At 31.9% G+C, this 23,568-nt stretch overlaps 1 protein-coding gene and 1 non-coding gene across 6 annotated transcripts in view; one reads left to right on the plus strand and one right to left on the minus strand.

Moving 5' to 3' along the window:
* The window catches only part of Nrx-1 (neurexin 1), a 263,851-nt gene that overhangs the window by 53,202 nt on the left and 187,081 nt on the right, over positions 1 to 23,568 (minus strand). For all 5 annotated transcript variants that reach the window (XM_015324919.2, XM_015324920.2, XM_015324923.2 and 2 more), the window contains 6 exons: positions 21,423 to 21,530; positions 19,394 to 19,586; positions 16,655 to 16,846; positions 15,462 to 15,608; positions 14,908 to 15,125; positions 6,494 to 6,602 (listed from right to left, as the gene is read on the minus strand). In XM_015324919.2, coding sequence (XP_015180405.2) covers positions 6,494 to 6,602; positions 14,908 to 15,125; positions 15,462 to 15,608; positions 16,655 to 16,846; positions 19,394 to 19,586; positions 21,423 to 21,530 — 967 coding nt within the window. The remainder of the gene's footprint in view (positions 1 to 6,493; positions 6,603 to 14,907; positions 15,126 to 15,461; positions 15,609 to 16,654; positions 16,847 to 19,393; positions 19,587 to 21,422; positions 21,531 to 23,568) is intronic.
* On the plus strand, positions 15,903 to 15,984 carry TRNAS-CGA (transfer RNA serine (anticodon CGA)). Its single transcript has one exon. It is a non-coding gene; the product is annotated as a tRNA-Ser (tRNA).

Raw genomic sequence — 23,568 nt, forward strand, 5'->3', positions numbered from 1 at the left:
TGTCATTTATAATATAATCGTTTCCAACTTACAAAGAGTTCTCTTGGATTATGAGCTTTAAGCTACCATAAAAAAGATTATAACTTTATTCATTACTACAGATTTTATTAAAAGTACTGTGATTCGCGTATAACACACACACAGAAGTATATACACACATACTCCCACAGAATTTCTCTTACAATTTTTATTTTACAAATATATTTGTAACACTGGCCAATCCTGCAAATTCAATCCACGTATCGTAAATTTAAATAGAGTCGTTGATAAATAAAATCTTACTTTGAAATTCATTCGAATAAATGTGCACATATTTCATTTTTCTTTTTTTTTTAACATTGTTTATTTCATTGTAAATTTCTTTACTATGAACGAGATTGTTGGTGGCATGGATGACTAATGACTAATTTTCCAAAGGTATCAGGGTGAGAGGGAGGTAGGAAAGGGGGCGGAGGAATGCAATTGCAAATTCGAAATGCACTCCGGGGTAAGGGTGTGGATGAAGAGGGTGGGATGAAGGGATGGAGGATGGTAGGGAAGGAGGGAGGGAGAGAGGTAGAAGCTCCGGGTGAATTGGTCGAGCGATTTGCATTCGTCGGACGATGCTTCGAATCGAGATGACCTTATGAATGCTAATTGAAGATTTTCCAGCATCGTTCGGCCGTAGTTACGTTCAACTACATCGATACACTATTATCGTCAACGCGTATTTTGCTTTTCGGTGACGCGATATCGATCGAAAAATGTATTTGAAGAGTATTGCAACGAATTAGAATTGATTTTCTTACGATACGTCTATTTTAAATATTATATTGTCCCAAAGGTTTCTTACATTTATTTCAACAATTTTATATTCATAACATTTTGTATGTTTTTTATAAGATAATTGAGTAGAATAAATAGTATAAAATTTAATAAAATATTAGTTAATAAAAAATAATTTTGTTAGAAAAATATATCTTAATATTAACGTCAATTGAAGAGTATAACTGTTAGAAAATATTACGTAAGAAGATGAAATCTTTGCCAAAGGATATTATACATACTTACATAAGGTTTTCTAGAGAAGGATCAAGAATTACCTTTATAAGAGACTATAAGGTATATACGTTCTTAGAATTTTCTATTGCACGAATATTCGAGGAAAAAGTTGCATGGAAAATTACCAACGAAATGTTTAATTTCGCGAGCATAACATGTATATATGTGTATCTACGTGAGTATATTATGTACATATATAATATTAGTTGTTTGCATTGCTATAAACTCTATTACGTATACAAAATGAGTCATATAAATATAGGTCACACACATCCAAATAACTCGATTGGTATATTGGTGGTTTAAATAAAAATGTATCTAACAAAACTTACTCAGACTCGAGGCTATCATAGTTTCATGTTAATAATAATCAATACTTTCTAAAATTTTATTGGATAGTATAAACAAAATTATGCCATTTAAAAAAAACGGAGTTAACCTTTGTATATTCTTTGGGTGTCAAAAATCTATTATCACGAGATTATGGCAATCTCGAATCAATTTTTGTTTGGCGCATTTTTTTCTCTCTAATTAATAGCAATAAAGTTATTAGGGTGATTTAATTAATCACTCGGTATGTACACTTGTACGTAAAATCGTTTTGATAGATCTCGCTAAAGTTTCTCTACGATTTTCCTCAATTATTTAAATTTGTGGTAGCAAGTAAAAATAGAAGAATAAGAATAAGAATAAGAATAAGAATAAAAATTAAAATAAGAATAAAAAGAATAAAAAAGAAGAAGAAGAAGTAAAGAAATGAATGTGGAGAGGAATCGAGTCTCTCTCTCTCGAGTCCGCGATTCTTGTTCGCAGACTTGCGATTTACAGTAAGGAAATGGAACATGGAAAAGTTTTCTTGAAAAGATGAAGAAGAAGAAGAAGAAGAAGAAAAAGAAAAAAAATAAAATGAAGAAGAAAAAGTATAACGAGCCGCTGAGAGAAGGCTGGCTCGGTTTTCCAAATGTTCTCGATATTTTTTCATGATAAATTTAATGACATTTATGTTCTCAAACCATGACTTCTAACGATTTCATTCGGTCCCGTTTCCTTTCTTTACCTTTTGTTTCGTTCTATTCCTTCCTTCCTTCCTTCCTTCCTTCCTTCTTTTCTTTCTTTCTTTATTTCTTTTTTCTTTTGCAAATTTTCTTATCTTTGGAGAAACAGGGAACGTGGTGGAAAATCGTGTCCCTTTAATAACGTGGGAAAACTTTAGCGAGGATTTTGCCAACGAATGAGGAAAGAGAGAGAGATAGAATGAAGATTATAATCTCTCTTGGGTGGGGACGCAAGAAAATGGTGGATCAAGGAAAAAAAAAAGAAAGAGGAAAGATCTTTTTCGAAAGGAAAACTTTTTTAAACGGAACACAAAAGACATCTTCTCGATAAGAAAGAATCAAAGTGAGATAGAAAAGTAAATGTTTCTACTTGGAAAATTATTGTCCACGTTGAAATTGTTCTTCGATATTATAAGCTGCTGGATAATATTATTCACAAGCTCGCATAAATCTTGGTAAACCAAATGATCTGGTACGGCAAAATTGCAAGAGGATCAATTTCAGGGTGGAAATTGATTATCGAAAGGCGGTTAAATTCACTTTATGGGAGAGAGAGAGAGAGAGAGAGAGATCTGATATGAATTCCTTTTTTATTGTTATTTAGGTATCAATTTTTATTAGATACATAAATTATATGTTACGGTTAATATGGAGAAACGTGGATCTTATAGAATATCCAAATAAATGAAAATAAGTTTTGGGTATTATACTTACATATATTGAATAAATCAATAAGTATTTGTAAGAATTTTTAATAAAAGCTGCGATACAATTTTTCTATGTTATATTTAAAATCAATTACTTTCTTTTTAAGATTTTTTAAAATTTACTTTCTTTTTCTAACCTCAGATTGTAAGAAAGATCTTACTTACAATTAAACCTGTAATTTAATGTTCTATATAAAAAAAATTCGTTTAAAAAGTCTTGTAAAAAAAGTCACCGATTTGTAATATAATTTAAAAGCTTTTGCTTGACGTAAAAACTTTTGATCCATCATCCATTAAAAATTTCGATACAAGTTACTGGCCAACCTAATTAATTTAAATATAAATATATTTATCAATTATTTCTTATTTTTTATTGTTGAAGCTTTCAATTATTTACTTGTATGTATGTAATTAATATTAGGAAATAAATATGTTTAATATAAAATCGAATAATGAATGAATAAATGAAGAGAGTACGAAATGAACAATGTATCGAATAAAATGAGCCCCTAGAGTGAAAATTACGAGTCTCGTTCGCATGTATTCCATACGGTAATATTAACTTTAATTACATATTCATTGTTTAAACAATTAACATTTTTGGTAAATAGTTTCTAATGATATGAGTAAGTAAAGTACTTTGAAAGTAAATTATTGAGACAAATTTTCCTACTAATTTGCAATTTAATTAAATAGTTTGTAAGGGTACGTTTGTTGTTTTAAAATAAATGGTAAAGTAAGTGGTTGACTGAATGCATGGTCAATAATTATACCACTTGTTTTACGTTTAGAAGTAAATGTGTCTAAATGTGTATTTGTTTGTGTGAAGGAATTTTAAAGCGCCCTGTGTTTGGTGTGAATAAGTAAAATAAAGAAAGAATTCTCAATATTGTAGATTAGTGTATGCAAAATTTGATTTAAAAAACGAAATAAAAATATCCACAATATTTTACTCTGTTACGAGTTTTTTTTTACATTTGTAATTTAATTAATAAATTTTGTTGTTGTTTCTCGTACTTTTTGCTTACAATTTTAACAGAGGTAAAAATTAAAAAGTATTTGTAAAAATAATATAAACCACTATTTTACAAAAAAAAAAAGAGGAATATTTTTAAATCTTTTATAATTTTAAAATCCCCAATTTAAAATGTAACATCTGATTTTATATGTCACCTAAAAATATTATAAATTTATTATAATTATTTTAATGAAGTTTTACAGTTTTATCAATAAAGCGGTTATTGAGCTTTTATCTAAAAAAAAAAACAAAAAAAAATATCATACAACCAAGAATGATCGTGCCGTGTTAGTTGAAATAAATGAATAAATGATAAAAAAAAATGGCACAAACCGTTTTTGTTACCTCAAATTCGAATTGTATAAAAAATAAAAAAATAAATGCTCGGATTGTTTTTCTTTTTGGTTTTCGTTTGAATCAAACGAAGTTTTAAAAAAAAAAGTTTATCGAAACATTTGACAACGTTATGCTATCAAGAAGAAAAAGAAACATTTAGATGTTTGAGTAGATCTCGAGGATTCACAAGCCCCGAGTTTGACCTGGTTTCCTTCCGGTCGGTGTTTCCTCTTGGTGGTTCTCCACGTTTTATCGTTCTTTCTCTCGCACCTTTTTCTTTCCGGTTACTGCATACTTTATTTTCACCGAGAGATAGTACAAAAAGAAAGAGAGAAAGAGAGAGAGAGAGAGAGAGAGATTTATATATATAAAAAATCGAAAAAGAGAGAAGAAGAAACGGCATTATATACGTTTATCCAGTCCGGAAGTGGCGGCTGCTCGTCGTCCGGTAGAAACGTTAGCTTTGCTCCAAATTCTCCGACAATTTTTCAATTTATAGTTTTCCTCTCGGTCGCTAAAGTTTTCAACGGACAACTACGACTACGACTACGAGGTGGGGAACAGAAAGAGAGAAGTAAACTTTAAAGAGAAACGAGGAGAAGAAAGTTCGATTTCGAAGGGAGTTTACTTCTTTAAGTATGATTGTAAACAGTTTCCGAACACGTCAAACTGTTCTCTACAAATTACTTCAAAATGTCACTTGATAGTTAACGCTTATTACGTAACTATTAAATGCGACAATAATCTATTAAGTCTAATTTACTAGGAACTCTATTAAAAATACATAAAAATAATAATTATAATCAATGAATGTATGTATAATATGAGATTTTGATTTGTTAGAAAAATCGAAAGAAATTTGAGAAAAGGATTTGAAGAGACTTCCTCTTTTCGAACTAGTCCAAAAGCAAATCCCTGGGGAACGCGTTACGAGGATTTATGTTTAAGAGTTTTCGCAGGGCCAAGCAAGTATCTGCTTTTCTGCCCATATCGTTATAGTACACTGCTACTACTGTATCGTGTAGGATAGGATACACGCGTATTCCTCTTGTGTTTGTAGAGGTTTATCTGGAACCGTCTCTAGGAATTCCAGTTGGAATTGCCGAGCTCGCGCTGTGGCTGCTGTCGGATATTTATGCTAAATAGGGATTTTGAAATACGATATTGCTCCCATGCGCGGTTTCCCTGCGAATGTAGAAATATCCTAAGAGGAAGAAGGGCAGAAGGAAGGAGACCTGAGAAAAAGAGGAGAGGGAGATGAAGGGCGCTTAGGATCTTTCAAAGTGAATACCGTAGAATACTGAAAGGGGGAAAAAGGGTCGAAGTAATTTCCTTTTAATTTTGAAACGAGTACGATATATTCCTCTTTATTTTGATACTTTTCTCCTCCTTCATCCCATTCTTCCAAATAAATATACGTCAGTTAAACATGTTGACCGTCACGTAAATCACCAGTGACCAGTTTTTGTTCTTTCCATGAGATCATGAGCCTAACTTGGCTTGCGAGCCTTTTTTTGGCATACGAGGCCAAATTGGACAAGGCATTTATTTCAGTCAACTTTCTATCTTTTTGTTAAGCTATGAAGTCATTTTGACTGGTAGGGTGCATATACACACTTACAGGGATGTATTAAAATATAAATTTGGAACGAAATGAAACTGCTCTCAGCTTGACCCGTAAAGTCGCTTCAATAAATATGCTTAAATCCCAAACGTGTTTCTCTTGGGTGCTCCTACTTACGTAAACTAATGCGCGTTTCGTGCTAACTTCTCTTATCGCTCGCAGTTCTGGAATCGTTAATATAACGTGATCACGTTATTTCTCACAGTTTTGACCTAATATCGAACACGCCCGGCAAATGACGTATTCGATTTGACGAATAAACGATCGAATAGCTTTCTGGAATATACGTTTACCCATTCTCTCCATATACATATACATATTCACCAATATGTATTGAGAGAGACAGAGAGAGAGAGAGAGAGAGAGGAGAGGAGGGAGAGTAACTTTTTGATCTCGAAATGAAGCAAATGGTACGTCGGGTCCAGACATAAAATAGTTGATTAGTTTCGGAACAGGGTGCACTCAGTTTATATTATTTGTACATGTATATTGTATGTACGTGTATTTTATGTGTGTTTCGTTTTGTTATTGTTAGTATTACTATAGATTGTCGGGAGAATAAAATTACTCTCTCTCTCTCTCTCTCTCCCATTCTCTTATTATATCTTCCTCTCAAATTGATTCGGCCTACAATTTGTTGCAATTTGTTACAAATAGACAATTTTAATCGCGATTACAGTAATAAATAAAATATTTTACATATTAAACTTACCTTGTATAGCAGATTCGTCGTCGACTTGAAATTGTAACAAGTTTGCTCTTCTCGAGAACCTCAAAACGTGCCACATGTCGTCGTTCAGGCCCTGTCCGATCGTTAAGCTCTGAAAGCATAATGAAAACATAGATAAAAAAATTTGTTTTTTTAAGTAATTTTTTTCTATGAATTTTATATTCATTTTTGACAAAAACATACGACAAGGTAAAATACAAATTTTTATCTGTAAAAATATTTTATATCACATTAAAATATATCGCATAAAAGTTTCACGTTTATTGAATAGAATTATATAATATATATACATATATATTCTTCTTATAACACTTGTTACTTGATCACGTAAGAATGTATATAAGAAAGAAATATAGGGTAGGAAAAGGAAGTGGGGTAATTAATCGGTCGTTAAAGAATAAAAGGACGTCATTAAATACTTTTCAAGTCTTTTTATCGGTTTGCCACTTTACACGTTCGCACGATTCTCCGATTATAGGTATTATTCGTTCGAAATATTCGTTGCCTCGTAGTCACTCGCTTACATTATTTGTCGGGGGTTGGAGGAAGGAGGGGGGGGTGTAGCCAGTGGCGGATTAAAGGGAGGTCGCAACGTTATCGCGTGCTCAACGCCGAGCGTTTAATTTCCGTTCTCTGATTTTTACCGATATTCGTCGTTTACATGTGCCCACTGAAGTCTATTCCTTGTATGTATATACATATGGGAATGTTTATGTATGTGTGAAGGTATATATATACATCTCAAAGTGTGTTGAATTGGCACCGGTGATACACGCTCTGCTTAAATGCCGAGGAAATATCTGTTGAGAAATTTGACGAACAAAATTTTTCATCTGGAAATATTTCGATCAAATCATAATGAAGAAAAAGAAGAAAATAATAATAATAAATAATATTATTATTGATCATCCTTCGACCAGATTTTTACCGATGAAAATTTTCGATTAGATTGATCGTTTGTTTAAACAAATTTTTTTTGACATTAAAAATCAAAAAACCAAAGTTTATAAAAAAGAATGGAGATGATAAGCTAAGGAATATTTTTAATCGGATAATTTTATGGATGTAGTTGATATTTGATATAGAAAAGAAATAGGTAGGTCTATAAGTACCATAGAGGTAATAATAATAAAAGAAATTATAAGATTAGCTTTTGTTTTCTTGCTTAAAAATATTTGTTTTGTTCATAATATTTGTGTAACATATGTAGGTATAATTAAAAGTAGAAAGACAAATATAAAGTGTTACTGGATCATGGGTACAGCGAGAAAAGCATCTTCGTAAATAATAAAGTAACTCATTTATAAGGAATGCAATTAAATTTTTTCTCACGAGTTAATACGTAATTCGTTTAGCCTAATTAACGAGTTTATGGTATTACGAGACTCTGTTTTTTGCCTCGTTAATAAAAGAAACTAGTTGGGGAAGAGGAATTTCATTAATTGATGGATACGATTACAGTTGGGGAAGAAAATTGAATTTAAAACTTGTTGTCTATTCTCTCCTTTATTTTTCTCTCTCTTTCTCTCTTTTTTTTTCGTTATATTTTTATAATCCTTTCTTTTTATCAACTCTTTAAATAATTGAGATGAGATTCGATTAAAAATGGACATCGTTTAAAGATTATTTAGGGAAGGATGTTACAGTGTAGGAACAATCTCTGTTTGGCCAATAAAACGTCCATCTTATTGTTGCAGGATGCTCGATAACGTTGACGTAGAGCTGACGTTAGGTGACAAACGTGCGTCAGCCGGTGGATGATACACGAGCAACGTGTACCCCCATAGTATGACATTAGCAGGACACCCGTTGCAAGAACAAACAGATAGTGACGAGTTGTCCAAATTTATGAGGGTTTAACCAAATGAAACTCTCCTTCTCTATCTCTCTCTTTCTCTCTTTCTCTCTGTCTTTTGAAGGCTCTGTCGATGGCTACTGTTTGCTATTCTCAACCGAATCGATCATCATGTTGATATTGATGTTGTTGTTGCTGTTTTTGATTGATACGTAACGCAAATGCAGATAAAATTTATTTTCATTATAAATAAATATCAATCTAACAAAATTATCTGATTTTATTCGTACAGATCGATCAAGTTTTAATTACTTTAAATACCTGTCCCCGAAGGTGTTCGCACACCCACGTATACGACCTTGTTAATTGTTCGTATAAAAATATATTTTCTATTTTTCCTTGTTCTTTTTTCTCTTTTTACAAGTGTGTGTGTATCCGTAATTAATTATCTTTACAGATACTTAAACAAAGCAGTAAAATTAATTGTCATTGAAAGTCGAACAATTCCCATAAGTAATTTCGATCACGTTTGTTTCTGTCGCACATTTATTTCTATTACAAATTTATAGAGTGAAGAGCATTTGTGTGTGTCTCTTTTATATATAATATATACATATATAGATATTCCCGTATTCGGTTGGCAGTTCGATTTAGTTAAATTTTTGTTTAGCATCACCAGTACCTCAGGTATTACTACGGTAGTAGATAATAGTAATATCTATATATTATTCTCTCTCATCTCGGATTCTCTTTAACGTTCCACGAATTACATCCTGAATAAATCGAATTTGATGGAAGCGAGAAAGGAAAATAAAATCGCCGGTTAGAGCTGCCAGCTTTTCTAGACTTCATTCGAACGTGTCGATTTTCAACGTGGAAGAAGAGCTTACCACCTCTTTGGATAGCTAACGTGTCGCACAAAAAAGTGTTTGCCACCGTCGACACCCTCAACCCCAACCCCAACCTCAACCCCAACCCCAACTCCAACTCCAACTCCAACTCCAACTCCAACTTCAACCCTAACTCTCACCTCGAACCATCACAACCATCAAGAGTAGAAGAAACGTATGCGCTCTTTTTCAAGCTGAGAGTGAAATTACATGGAAAGTCTATCGCGCGAACGGATATTACGATTCCTCTTTTCTGAATATCATTGTCGTTTCTCTCCTAGGAATAGGAAATCGCACCCTCGTTTATTTCGCATTTCTAACATCGTTTCGTCATCTGCATACATAGTACATACCTATATATTTATATGTTTGTATGTATGTATGTATCTAAATTTTGAATGTTCGTAAATATAGTATTACAGATTTGTTAATTAATTTCGATTATTAAAATCGATTATTATTTTTTTTTTTTTATAGGAAACTATGTTAAAAAAATCAAACAATTAAAGATTTTTCAAAATATTTGTTTTATCCCAAGCTATTTTTTCTGATCTTTTAAATAACGAAATAAGAAACAAAGAGAATATTTCATGTTCTCGTTCGAATTAAAATTCGTAAGGGAAAGAAGGAGGTTACCAGAATTGTGCAATATTCGAAAATTAGTATCGTCGATTCTAGTATACTTTTTAAAACTCAACAATAAACTAATACGTACAAACGTAAAAACGAATACACGTAGTAGCATGTTGTAAAACAAGTACCATCGAGTATTCACATTTTTTTCGTGTGTGTTCCATCCCTCTTTCACCTTTCCAAGCTTTTATTCGCGATAGTGATCGAAGCTTGCATGGAGACTCGCTTTGTTTTATTTCCTTTTTCTTTTTTGTTTTATACATATGCACATATGCACATAACGTAGGAGGGTTCCTACGCTAACATAAGTGTCTACCATTTATATGGGAAAAATATTTTTCATGCCCGAATTTATCCATTGTACATATATTCACGTATACATATTATTAATCAAAAGTTCAAAATTTTTTTGCAGATATTCGTAAAAATAATAATTTATTATTTTTATTATATCAAACATTAAAAAGTTCAATGTGGTTAAAGAAATTTTAGCATCCTTTCACGTTTACAGTGCTTATGCATAGTTACTAAATCCAGTTTAAGATAACGATCAGAATTAACTTTCTTCTTGTAACATCTTTGCAAACTTCTACAAGAATTATGAACAAATATTAACCCATTTGCATCACGACTAGAATTAGTCTTCCTTGCTCAAACATTCGAGACATTAAACTTACGACTGACCCGGTATCACCGGTCAAATGCTTACAGATAGAAAAACCTATCTCCATTTATTATCTATAATCTATCGACTATTTATGATAATATTTGACACTCGTCAAATATTGGTTCTGATTTTATAAGAATCAAAAATGTAAATGAAATAATCAATGTTCCTATCTTATTTTCTAGCATCCTCTAGCGGTATATGAAGTATTTAAGTGGAAACAATGGAAAACTAATTGCCAAAATGGTCGAATTATTTTGAGCTGTCATTACAAAAGAACTGTATCAAAAAAAAAAAAAATGATACAAAATGATGTAAAATGTACTACTCAAATGTATAGACATATTTTTGTATTTGTGTATGCAGTTAGAAATTTTAACAACGTTTATAGGTAAAATTCAACTTTTCAGCGAATAATGACGTTTGAATTTCGGATTATCTTAATCATGAGTATCTGTTCAAATCATAGATAGAGAAAGAGAGAGAGAGAGAGAGAGAGAGAGAGAGAGAGAGTGAGTTTCTGATTTTCAGGTTTGCGAACGATTAGCAACTCGGATATTCGCCATAGGCAAATTGTAGAAGGCAGCGCATTAACGGATCAATTATTTCATACGATTATCAAGGGCCCATTAGGCATACTGCATAAGATCGAAATGTTATCGTGAATTACGTAGACGTTTGGTCATCATTTAATACTTTCTCAAGTTCTATGTTCCCATTCATAATAACTTAGAACTTTTCCCTATCTATATATGTATGTGTATATGTGTGTACGTGCATACGACTATATAGTTAAATGGTTTTCGAGTAAATACTTCAATAGATTCATGTTTGATCTTCTCTTGCACGTCGTCTTTTGATGTTCGACATCGGGAAAATTTTCAACTTTAATCAATGGTATTACATACTTACTTACTTACTTCACGTGTTATTGATAATCCACATTCTAATTTTGAAATGTCAATAAACGGAATATAATATAATGACGATTATCTTATTTTTGTTTTTATTAGTAAATGAAATTATTAGTTTTATAATTAAATATTGCTATATATGATAATAGTAAAAAAAAAAAAGAGAAATAATACATCAAACAGAAATGAAAAAAATTTCGGGAGAATATTTGAATTAGTTATCAACCATTAATCCGTTGATGTAAATGCCGTTTTTTAGCCGTCCTATGTGTTCTTAGTATTCTAAAAAAAAAAAAAAAAATAAAAACAAGTTTTTTTTCGTCCATCACAGATTTTAAAGTGAGCGTCAACGGGTTAACGAGTGAATTACGCATCCCTATCAGTCGTTTCCATCGTGAAAGAAAAAAAAAAAAAAAAAGGCAAAGCCCACGCACAAAGTACCGTTGATTCATTTTTTATTCGCTTTAATCTTTCACATAACTTCTTTTTTATCTCTTTCTTTCTTTCTTTCTTTTTCATATTTCAAAAGAATATTATAGTATACATTCACATACACAAACGTATACGCACACACAAACATATACGCGAAAAGCAAAAGTAAAAAGAAAAATAATATATTAACCGCAGGATTTAAATAATTACTTGGAGGATACAAAAAGAAAAATTAAAAAAAGGATTTTTAGCTTTTAAGTGCAAACCTCGAATACAAATAGCATTAGCTAGGATTCGCAGAATGGGCTATAGGGAGATGGGGGAAGAGGGGTGTTGAAAAGGGTAGAACCCATGTGTTTTGCATCAAACAACGCCATCTGTTTCTGATCCGTTATTTGCAGCAGGGCTCAAGCTCGCGGTTGTTGTCGTAGCGAAAGCACCGAGTCAAACGAGTGTTCTTGTACGTTCTACCTTGTAAGTACAAACATACATATATACATTCAAATATACTGGGTGAGTCATTGAAAACAGCTTAACCAAATAATTCGATTGCTATTAGTGATTTAAATAACAATTTATTGAACTAAATTCATACTTGGTTTCGAGATTAGCAAAAGTGTATTTAGCTGATGTACATGGTGAACAACGCTAGAGTTTTTATATTAATTTTTGTTTAGATTAAAAATAAAAATAAACAACAATAAAACGTAACGTGTAATATAACAAACACGTTCACACTTACGTAACATGGGATTAAGTGAGTTTCAAATTTCATTATGTTTTATTTGACATTTTTCTTTATCGCTCACATAGCAATTAAGTAATTCGGGTGGTTTGTTATAAATGACTCACTCGGTATGTACGTAGGGTAAAGATAGGTTCGAGTAAATATCAGGTGTAACTAATCTACAAAGGCGTGCGAGTGGCTTTGCGAAGTCACCAGATGAAACTTCCAGTGGTAACTTTGAGTCTCCACCATAGACGACTATGGGGTTAAAGGAATATTAATGCTTCTGACAAGATTGATATAAAACGTATAGAAGAAGAAAGCATGAATTTCGTTTATGAAACTAAAAAAATTACCATTTTTTTTTAACAACAATAATAATAATAACATGATAACAAATGAAATGAAATGAAATAAGATATTTATTCCTTCGAAATTGAGGATATTAAAAATTTGACGAAAATATCGAATGATTTAATAAAATATTAAAAAAAAAACTTATCTGAGAATGTTGAAAAAGTAGTACGAATTTTATACTACTATGGATATTCTACTTTTAGAAATATTTCCTCCCGATTTCATTGTGAATTCTGTGATTTTCAAGTAATTAATAGTAAGAGAGAAAGAGAGAATATTTGGTCTGTAGAGATGCATTAGCGCGCATCTCGACCACTTAATTACTCGTTGAAAATTTCATCCTAACATTAAGTCTTTTGCTATATTTGCCAAGATCGATAACGAACGTTCCTTTATTACAAACTTTAATACGTTCTTTCATCCTTTTTTTTTATTTTTATTTTAAGACACAGGTTATTTTGTCAAGGTTATACGAAATTAATTCTATTACAAAATTCGATAAATTTATTATTACATGAAATATTTTATATTTTATAGTATGATTCAAGTTTCAAATCTCTGTATTTAAGAAATTTAATAATAATTTAGAAAAGAACAAAAAAGGATAGAGAGAGAGAGAGAGAGAGAGAGAGAGAGAGAGAGAGAGAGAAGAACCGAGTAGTTGTGTGATGAGCGGTTGTCAACGAGAATGAAAATGTAATCCTATTTACATAAGCACGTTGTCGTTAATCTTTGTCCGTTCGACGTTACTGCCAGAAAGAATATCGCTTTTGGTGAAGAAGATTCGAGCTAGAGAAGGACCACTAAGATCCATTTACTGACTAGAACTTTGCTCCTTTGATGTATTAAGTTAACGTCCGAGCGCTGTGGCGACCTACTCTTCTTCTTCTTCTTCTTCTTCTTCTTTAGAAATAGATAGAAAGAGAGAGTGCAAAAGGAAGAAGAAGCAAAGGAGAAAGAGCATGGTGCACTTTTCTAACAACGCTAAGAGTGCTTTCAACTCTTCGAGCTTGCTTGGGACCATCCAAGAGCTAGCAACGAAGATCTTCCTAAATTATGAAGAGAGACGTAGACCGGAATGCTCTCGTGAAATCGAGTTAATGCTTGTTCGAACGTTACCACCACTTCTTTTCTCTCTATTCTCTCTCTCTCTCTCTTATTCCTCTTTTTTCTTTTATTTATTTTCCTAATACTTTTTTTTCCTCCTTCTCTCTATCTCTCTCACATTTTTCTTTTATATAACAATTAAATTTTATCAAGTCATTTTAACTTTCCATTTCAATTTCAACTGCTTTTAATATTAAACACACATGAATTTGTACATACGAATAGATTATTTTCTATTTATCTGTATAGAATGTGTATATATTGTATGAACATTTATCAAATGTAGAAACAATGGATTATTATGTTATTACATTAAAGAAGAATTTTGTATTATTATTTATCGTTCAATTAATTTTCTTTTTACAATAAATAATAAATTGATAATATTGTTTATTCGTGTATTTATATACAATTGAAATATGATGTTATGGAATTAATTCATGCCTGACTATATATGGACCTGTAGTACTTAAAAATGATTGACTCGTACTACTGAACACTGTACTATTTTAGACGAACACTTTCTTCGGTCAGATATTTTTCTTTATTATCAATAAATAATAATTCGTTTAAAATTTATTATAAAAAGAAAATTTGTTAACCTACGCTTCTATCATTTTATTACGAATTTACATTATGAATAAAGTAAATTAATTTAGGGTTATTAAATTGCAGCATATTCGTACGCCCATTTCGAATTGTCTTTATCAGACGTACACACTTGTTTTGGTTTCGTTAATAAGACATTCAATTATTCTTATCTCATTCATTTGCAACAACAAACAGATCCATACACATCCAAAATCTTTATTTATAATACTTAAGTAAGTCCCAAAAATATTGTCTAATTGTAAGAAAACTTTCGTAAACTCACCTTTTCCTTGTCACCTATATGAATGAGCATCTTTGCTTTGCCTTCCTCAAGATAAATTTGTAATCGATCGCTGCTGTTTTCCAAGCTCGTTGCTATTAGGAGACCACGTGGTCTGGTTGTTTTGAAACGCACGATAACTTCTTCTGCTTGCGTTCTCGAATCATCTGGCATCAGTGCGGTCATCTGTTGTGTTCCGTTTAAATGCAACGTCGATGCGTCTAGCAAAAATATCAAAAATAATAATACAAATAATAAGAAAAGGCAATGAATAAAATAAACCATCAAATGAAAAGAAACATCGGAGATAAAATTAATGAGAATTTTTTTTATCCGAAAGAGCACACCTGTTTGAAACAAAAGGATTCGTTATTTTAGAAATTACCATTCTCTCGTTAAACGGTAATAATATTAAATCATTTTTTTCTCTTTTATTTTATGCATGCGTATGTGTGTGTGTTTGTGTAAAGCCAATTTGTTACCAAACTAAAAGATTCGAGCTACAAATTCTACGAATGAAAAATTCCACTAACGAAGGAATATAAAAAGGAACTCACCCTTTCCACAAGTGGGACCGGTAAACGGCGTTCCGGTGCAATCGCAATGGAATCTGTTCCAACCCTCGAGACAATATCCACCGTGCATACAGGGTTGCGAAGAACAGTGAAGGGATGGTTGAGCGTGACAAGCTGGCCTCACGGCACCTAACAAATCGTCGTCAAATTACTCGTTAAACGATCTATACTAATGCAACTTCACAAAGGAAAAGAGAAAGAGAAAGAGAGGGGTGGGTGGTTAGTAGCTATCCAAGTCAAAAAATACCTCCTATCTCCTTGTTGAATGTAATTGTGACGAGTATCACTTGTACAAAATGATCGTTTAAAAGATAAAAAGCGAGGAATGTCTTGTTTTACTTTCAAAAAAATATGAAAAAGAAAAGAAAGTAGTTAAAGTAGAATGCTAGACAGGAAAGTTAAGTGAGTAACGAACAATTGCAAGCTGCGGTGTCCGAGTGGTTAAGGAGTCAGACTCGAAATCTGATGGGCTATGCCCGCACAGGTTCGAATCCTGTCCGCAGCGGAGCTTTTTTTCATCATTTTTTTCTTAAAAAACATAAACTTTTAACATTCCAGACGAGAAGAACATTTGCAAAGTTATTTGGTCAACATTTTTTAATCTTAAATAATTACTTAATGCGACAATACAATTTGTTGGATGCTATACTGCAACCTGCTGATATATTATGTTTTACAAAAATTATTTTTTATATTCTATTACAAAGAGTACAGAATAAAACAAAAGAATATGTGCAAAAAGTTGTTTAATTAATAATTTTATTTGTGAGAGTCTACGTTATTCGTTTATGGTATATGTTAAATTTTTTCAGCTTTGAACATGTTCCAAAGATCAAATTTATTTTAATAGTGAGCGTTTATAATTGTTTGTACAAATTTGTAAATAACAAACGTTATCATACTTAACAAATTTTTAGAATTTTAAATGCAATTTCTATTGTTGTCTTTGTACTCTTCATATGCTTATAATTAATTTTTTTTTTTTTAAATGAACCATACAATTAGTTCAGTAAGGTGTTAAAAGATAATATTGAGAACGATTGGCCAACTGTACAAACATGATCGAATGAAAACTTCGGAACTGAATATTTTGATTAATCATTATACCATACAAAAAATGTATGTATATTTGAACGTAATTTTACATTAGGAAGGAAAATAATTTAAGTACTCACCTGAATCTTGTTGCTGCGCGTATCCAGCGATATCAACAGGATGGCCATTTATAACGAGATCCCTCATGCAACCAACGTAGCCCTGTCGCAAAGTACCAGTCCATAAAACAGGTGGAACGGTCAATGGTGCGAAGGGTGCACCAACTCCACCGATGTAAAGTAATCCGTCCAAATCAAGTTGGGTGGTATCACCTGAGCGAAAGAATTGTAAACTTGAGAATCGATCGATTGTAAACTAATTCATAGTAATGTTCAATCGATGGACTCGCTGTAAGCAACACAAAGAAAAAGAAATAAATAGAACTAAATCATCAGATTGCACGTAGGAATAGAGAATATTTTCGAACTAACTTTTTCCAACAAATTATTGCTTGTTTAATTTTGAAAGCATCCTCGGACTAGGACGATCGACGACGTTTTCCATTTGGAGTTAAAAGGCATTTGTGTTAATGCAAGCTGAGAGAATTTTCGGTAGACGAGCTTGTAGCTCGTTTATTTCAAAACTAGGAGACAAATCAAGTAGGCAAGCTCGTGCAGCCGTTTGCTCATCAAATTAAACGAAAAATTCGAGAGGTAAAGTCGATTCACTTAAAGTCCTCTCCTTTTTCTCTTTTACTACGAGAAATACAAGTTTCGAATAAACAACTTGTTTGAAATTTGTTTTATTTTATTTTTACTTTATTCTTATTTTCTTCTTTTTTCTTTTTTTGTCAAAGTAAACGAAAGAGGAAAAGGAAATAGAAAAATAAAAGAACGCGGTCAGGTTTCAGCAAACATCACGCTTGACGTGCAAAACGTAATTAAAAATCTAGCAAAACGATTCTTTTTTAATCCAAGTAGAATTTAAACTACACTCGGTGGTGGTTTACGATATCGAAGAAAGAATAAATAGTAGAATAATAAATGTTTTTTTTGTTTGAATTGGGGTGAGGAGAAAAGGGTAGTTTAACGTCGAGATGAAAAGTCATCGATCGATGCTAGCTCAGTCGGCCGATTCGTGCTAAGCAGAAGGTAGGTGCTGTTTTACTTGGAAGACTCATCGACTTTCTCAAGTTGGTTTGAATCGTGCTTACGTGTTATGTATGTATGTACTAGGTATTATTCGTAGAAACGCGAGCTTGACGAATGAAAGACATAACCGGAAGTCTTGGAAAGTCACGAAAGTTCCTTTATACGAGGTTATATATCTAAGGAGGAGAAGGTTACATACGATGAGACTCAACGTTTACACTGAAAGTCCGACTTTCAACGATGCCGATGGAATAGAAAGGAGTAGGAGAGACATCTTGGCGATCCTGAAGGAGGACTTCAAGGAATATGGAGTAAGATGTGAAGTGGTAGGTCGAGAGACTGGTATAAGTAGAAGTATGAGGAGGAGAAAGAGGAGGAGGAAGAGAAGGAGGAAGAGATGGAGAGTGCTGAACAACCCGATATTCCTTCTTGCTAAAGTTCGAGCGGTAGGTATTATTCGAAGCGTAGAGTAGTGCTGAGCTACGATGAAGGACCTCCTACCGGCGGAAACTCCAAACTTCCTGTTTATTTATAGGTTTAATAAAGCCGTGGAAAGTCCGCGAAATGTACTTCGCGTCCTCGTTCCTCTCACAACCTCTCGAGTTTGGAAAATTATTAACCGGCATTTGTTTCCCTTCCTGGCACAGACCAAACCGTTCGACCGTGTCTTATTCCTTCCTGTCTCTTCATTAGCCAACTTCCGTATGTATGTGTGTATATATAAGCTTGCTCAGAAAGTTCAGACCGATTGGTAAATACAGTGTAATAGTATCGTCCTTGAATGACATGAGCTTTTCAAATAACATAATAATACATTTTTTTCGGTTACCTAATACGTCTAATAACCTAGTAATAATCTAATAATAACCTAATAACGAATATTATATATGCTGCAATATTTATATTATTTAGAACAATAACAAAAAAGATAATAAAAAAGAAAAAAAAGAATATCCAAAAGAGTAAGACTTATTGTTAATGAAAGTAAAGAATTCGTGGATCGTCGACAGCGGGTTTTTCGTACTTTTAAGAGTGTAGGAAAAAATCGATTCGCGTGTTCTTCGAGCCAGCTAGAAAGTCTAGTAACGTAGAGTCATTTTTCAGAGTTGGCTACTGTCTGGCCGAGTCGGGCGGCTGGTTAGTTGTTCCAGCAGATAAGTGTACTCAAGCGTGTAACTCTGAATTACGAGTGCCTCTTTTGCCCTTCTACGTTCTCCCTTGTCTCTCCGACTGTCTGTCTGTCTGTCTTTCTTTCTTTCTTTTTCTATCTTTCTTTATCTCTTTCCGTTATTCATTTCCTGTTCTGTTATGGTTAAAGAAAAGAATATTTCCAGGAACATGCTGGAATATGCTTTAACAATAAAACAACCCGCGTACGATAGGACACTGAGAACAATTGATTTATGATTCGTGTCAAACATGGTAGTCGAACATGCACTTGCAAGATCCTCTGATGAGATATCAAAGATTTTTGATTTATAGTATAAAAAAATTCTTTTTTTGAGATAGCTGACTTTTGAATGTGGGTTTCTGTATTTATGTGTGTGACATATTTTAACAAACTAAGAGTTAATTTGCATATTTAATATTTTTTTTTCATTCGATACAAAACTTTGATTCTGTCTGGACTTCAATTAATCGCTATGACGACCCTTAAATTGTTAGTATAAAAGTGGGTTGAACATATTGGTGTAAACAGGAGAAGAATAAAAAAAGATGTAATATCACCTGGAGTATGAAATTCAACAGTAGAGTCGTCAACGATGACACGACCATCTCTGTCGACTCGTCGTAAGGCCACGTCGTGCCATGCACCATCGTCAACTCGATCCTTAGATGCTTTTACTTTTACAGATCCGCTTCCAAGATCGACATGGAGGTAAAGGTGCCCATCTAAGATCTCGAATGCGAACAAATCCTCCTAGAAGAGAAACAAACATTCACTTAATTATTTTTAATCATTTTGTTCTAGGTTTTGTATTATTTCGTTATGTGTTCATACATTTTTGTTTACGCTATTTTTTTCACGTAATTTGTAATAGCCAAAAAATACACAATATATCTTCTAATCGTTTTATTTCTGTATTTTTTTTTTTTATAATAAATAGAGTAAAATTATAGTTAATTTAAAAAGCTAAGAATAAAGAGCTCAAGGATGAGGAATGATCTCTCTAAAAAGCAAAATTATTAACATCTCACGGAGTAATGTCCTCTAGAGAATAATTCTTATGAAAAATAAATCACTTTAATATGTAGCAATAAAGTCAAGATTTACTGGCAGACTTTGTAAATGAGTGCTTACTGTTTCCGAAAGTAGGTTAAAGAAAAGATGCTAGTTTAAAGTTGTGACGGGTAAGTGGCCACTGCCATCACCTCTTCTTTTAAACTTTACCACACGTTCATAGAATCTCTAATAATCTTTACTCTACTGTATTCAATTATTACATTTATTTAAATATATTAAAGTCTTTTAAGTTAGGTCAACTGAAAGTTTCGTCCGATATAAATGGTTAAAAAAAAAAGGAAGTTCAAAGTGCAGATAAAAAAAAGTATAGCATAAAAATTTCAGTAAAACTCTGGGTTTTTTTTTTCGTAACAAAATAACGAATTGGAAAAGATTTGGAAAAGTTGGAAAATTTTTTTAAAATTTACGTCATTCATAAGTCTTATGACGAAAATGAATTATCATTGCTATCATTATTACGGTTTAATTTAAGAATATTAAACCATAAAAAAATAACAGTTTTAGTTTTGTTTAAATCCAATTTTACAAATCACTGACAAGAATAAACAAATACAAATATAAGAACAGCAAATGTTTCAGCAAATTAGCTATTATGTCAGTCAATGAAGAAGTGAATAATTCCTGTTGTCTCAACTGATTTATAGTTTATACCGTACAATTCGTATTTTCGGTATCACACGTTTCTTGTCAAAATACTAGCAAACTTCGATTTGTGGTATAGTTTGAAAACGCATTTCCGTGGTCTATAATCTAAAGGTCAAGCCTAGAGGTAATTTAATAACCGATGCATAAATTTCAAGCTTTCCCAATACCTATGTGTCCTTTCCCTCTCGAACGATGAATTCGTTTACCCGTTTGTCCGACACCAACGCGAAATTTTATTGATGCTGGCTATAAAACTTTAGAGAATCGTTTATGAATCAGGACGAATTCGGTCGCTGCACTCATTCGCCACGACACACAATTTATCGATTTCACGCTATGCTTGTTTTATTATTTTTAGGTTTTCTAAAAATATATATATGTAAAAAAAGAAAAAAATACATATAACGTTTAAGAAATATTATTTAAAATCAAATATTATGTTAAAGGCGTTAAGAAAAGGGTCAAATATTTTAAGAAGGTTTCCAGTGCTCATCAAGGTGGGTAGAAAAATTTTTAATTAACACAGATCTCAAAATCAATTCCTCTTTTGATGTTAATAATTAAATTAAAATAAAAAGAAAGTCCAAATGAGTCGATCTTTAATGAAGATATCATGGAATTCAAATTGTACGAATAAAGTTGATCGAATCGATGGAATATGATGTAATTCGATAAAAATTTGTAATTTAAATGTCAATGAAATGAAGACAATGCTTCAATGTTCTAGAATTAAGGTAATATAAGCTATTACCTTTGTAATAAAAATAGGCTAACAAAATATTCGGAATTTATTCAAAATTTCTTTTAAATTACGCTAATAAAAAATGTTTAAAGATACAAAACAAGATATATAAAAAAAATACGTACCCTTGTGTGTGCTCCGCTACGACTATACATTATTAGTCCGTTCGGCTCGTTCGTACGAATTTTGAAGGATAGGCTCCCGGATTTGGAAGCTTTCCAGGGTGGAAGAACCTGAAACAAACGAGACGAATGGTTTTTACTGTGTCACTCTTGGCTACCTCAGCTATCATTGTCATTTTCGTAGTTGTTTCCATCGTTGTCTTGTTTTTACTTGTTGTTACTGTCTTCCTTTGCTGTTGTTGCTGTTGTTGTTGCTGTTGTTGATGCTTTAGCGTCGTTCGTATATTATGATATTACGAAGAAAGTTATACAACGAATGAAATAACGAAAGAACGAATTTTCGAGCAGACTATTCGCGAACATCGATTCTTGAGAAAGAAACTTGGAATAAGAGAAAGACGATAGGGATCATTTAATTTTGATGGTTTGTATAACCTAAATAATAAACATATAATTCGAATGTAAGAGACCTATCTATGTATAACAAGATGGTTGTATGAGAGAGAGCGAAAATTGGAGAAAGAGAGAGAGAGAGAGAGAGAGAGGAGAAAGATGCTCAAAAAGATAGTATAAAGAAATCTTTCAATAATGTGAATCCAATACATCATCAAACATTTCGTCAAGTAATTAAAACTAATCTAAAAAATTTTCGAAGAATCTCATACATCTAATATATATAAATTACGTGTCACGTTGTTTGTCCGCAATGGATTCCTAAACTACTGAACCGATTTTAATCAAATTTTACACACTTGTGTGTAGTTTCATTCAACTTGAAAGATAGGATAGTTTATATCTCAATTTATAATTGCAATATTATTTTATTGCGAATTATTTGTTTATTAACAAAGAGTCATGATTATCTCTGTTAGAGATAACTATATTTACGTTACATTACATACATATTTACATTAGAAATGACTATAATTTAATATTAGTAGAAATCAACTCCCTTTGTAAAAGTTAAACAAAAGCTACAATTTTCGAGAACCCATTGTAACAAAAAATTTTACCATATAAGTAATAATGACGTATGTTCATACATTTATTTGTCTTTTTTTATACTTATAATTTTTTTTTATTCTTTTTTTTTTTTATTTAGGGAATATGCACGTAGTAAATAACTTTTCGTTGGGGCTCGCAAAACTCGCGAGCGGTTTAATCACGGTTTCTTTAAAATGTATATATGTATATATGTAATATATGTATACCTAGGTACATATATAGTAAGTAGATACGTTGCTCGTTTAAAACGCACACTTAATATGCTCCCGTTTCATTTCTATCTTCAGTATATATCTCTCAAGCTCGCGTATATATACAGTATATCGTACTAGCGACTCTTTCAAAGAAATTTACCAGGTATACATGACACAGTACGAGTCTCGAATTCAAATTTATGTACCACGTCGTCGTAGTCGTCGTCGTTATCATCGTCCTCGTCCTAGCCGTCATCGTACTCAACGTCGTCTTGGATTTATTTTTACAAAATGGCTAACACATGTAAAATTCTGTTTCCATGTTTTAAGGTAGAGCTCATCGTTTACAGCTCACATCAGATCGAAAAAATTAGAAATTGAATTCTTCTTTACTATTATTCTATTATTATTATTTTTCTTTTATAATTAATTTAAATATTTGTAATATTTTCATTTGAAATCAAAATTTGCTTTTATTTTTAATTATAAATTAGCACACTAAGAGTCACGCTCTCAAAAATTCTAAGAAGTTTAAATTAAAAATTTGATTTTAATAATAAATTGGACATGAGTTATTATAGCTAAACGAATAAATCGACGAGTTTCCTAATCTTCATTTATCATAGTAACTAATATTGTTTACTTGCTCTTCGTATTGAAAATCTTGACGTTTATTTAATTAGGAATTTTTTCAATAAAATATGAAAACCCGTCGAATCCGATTTAAGTCAGGCTTTAAGTTTGAACAAGACGTAGAAGTGAAAATGTTATTTCAATGAATCAGATACGAAGTAGTTCAATTAAAAAATTGACGAGTTTCGCGAGATTTTTATTTATTTACGGTGCTCACGTATTACTTCCTTCTGTAATAAAAAAAAGAAAAATAACGTTAAATTAAACTTAAAGTCACGTTTCAAATCTTAAAAATACGAGTGTTAAAATTGAAATTT

Source organism: Polistes dominula, unplaced genomic scaffold, assembly GCF_049000335.1.
Source record: "Polistes dominula isolate Pdom_NZ unplaced genomic scaffold, Pdom_raw_medaka contig_28, whole genome shotgun sequence".
NCBI classification, from domain to species: Eukaryota; Metazoa; Arthropoda; class Insecta; order Hymenoptera; family Vespidae; genus Polistes; species Polistes dominula.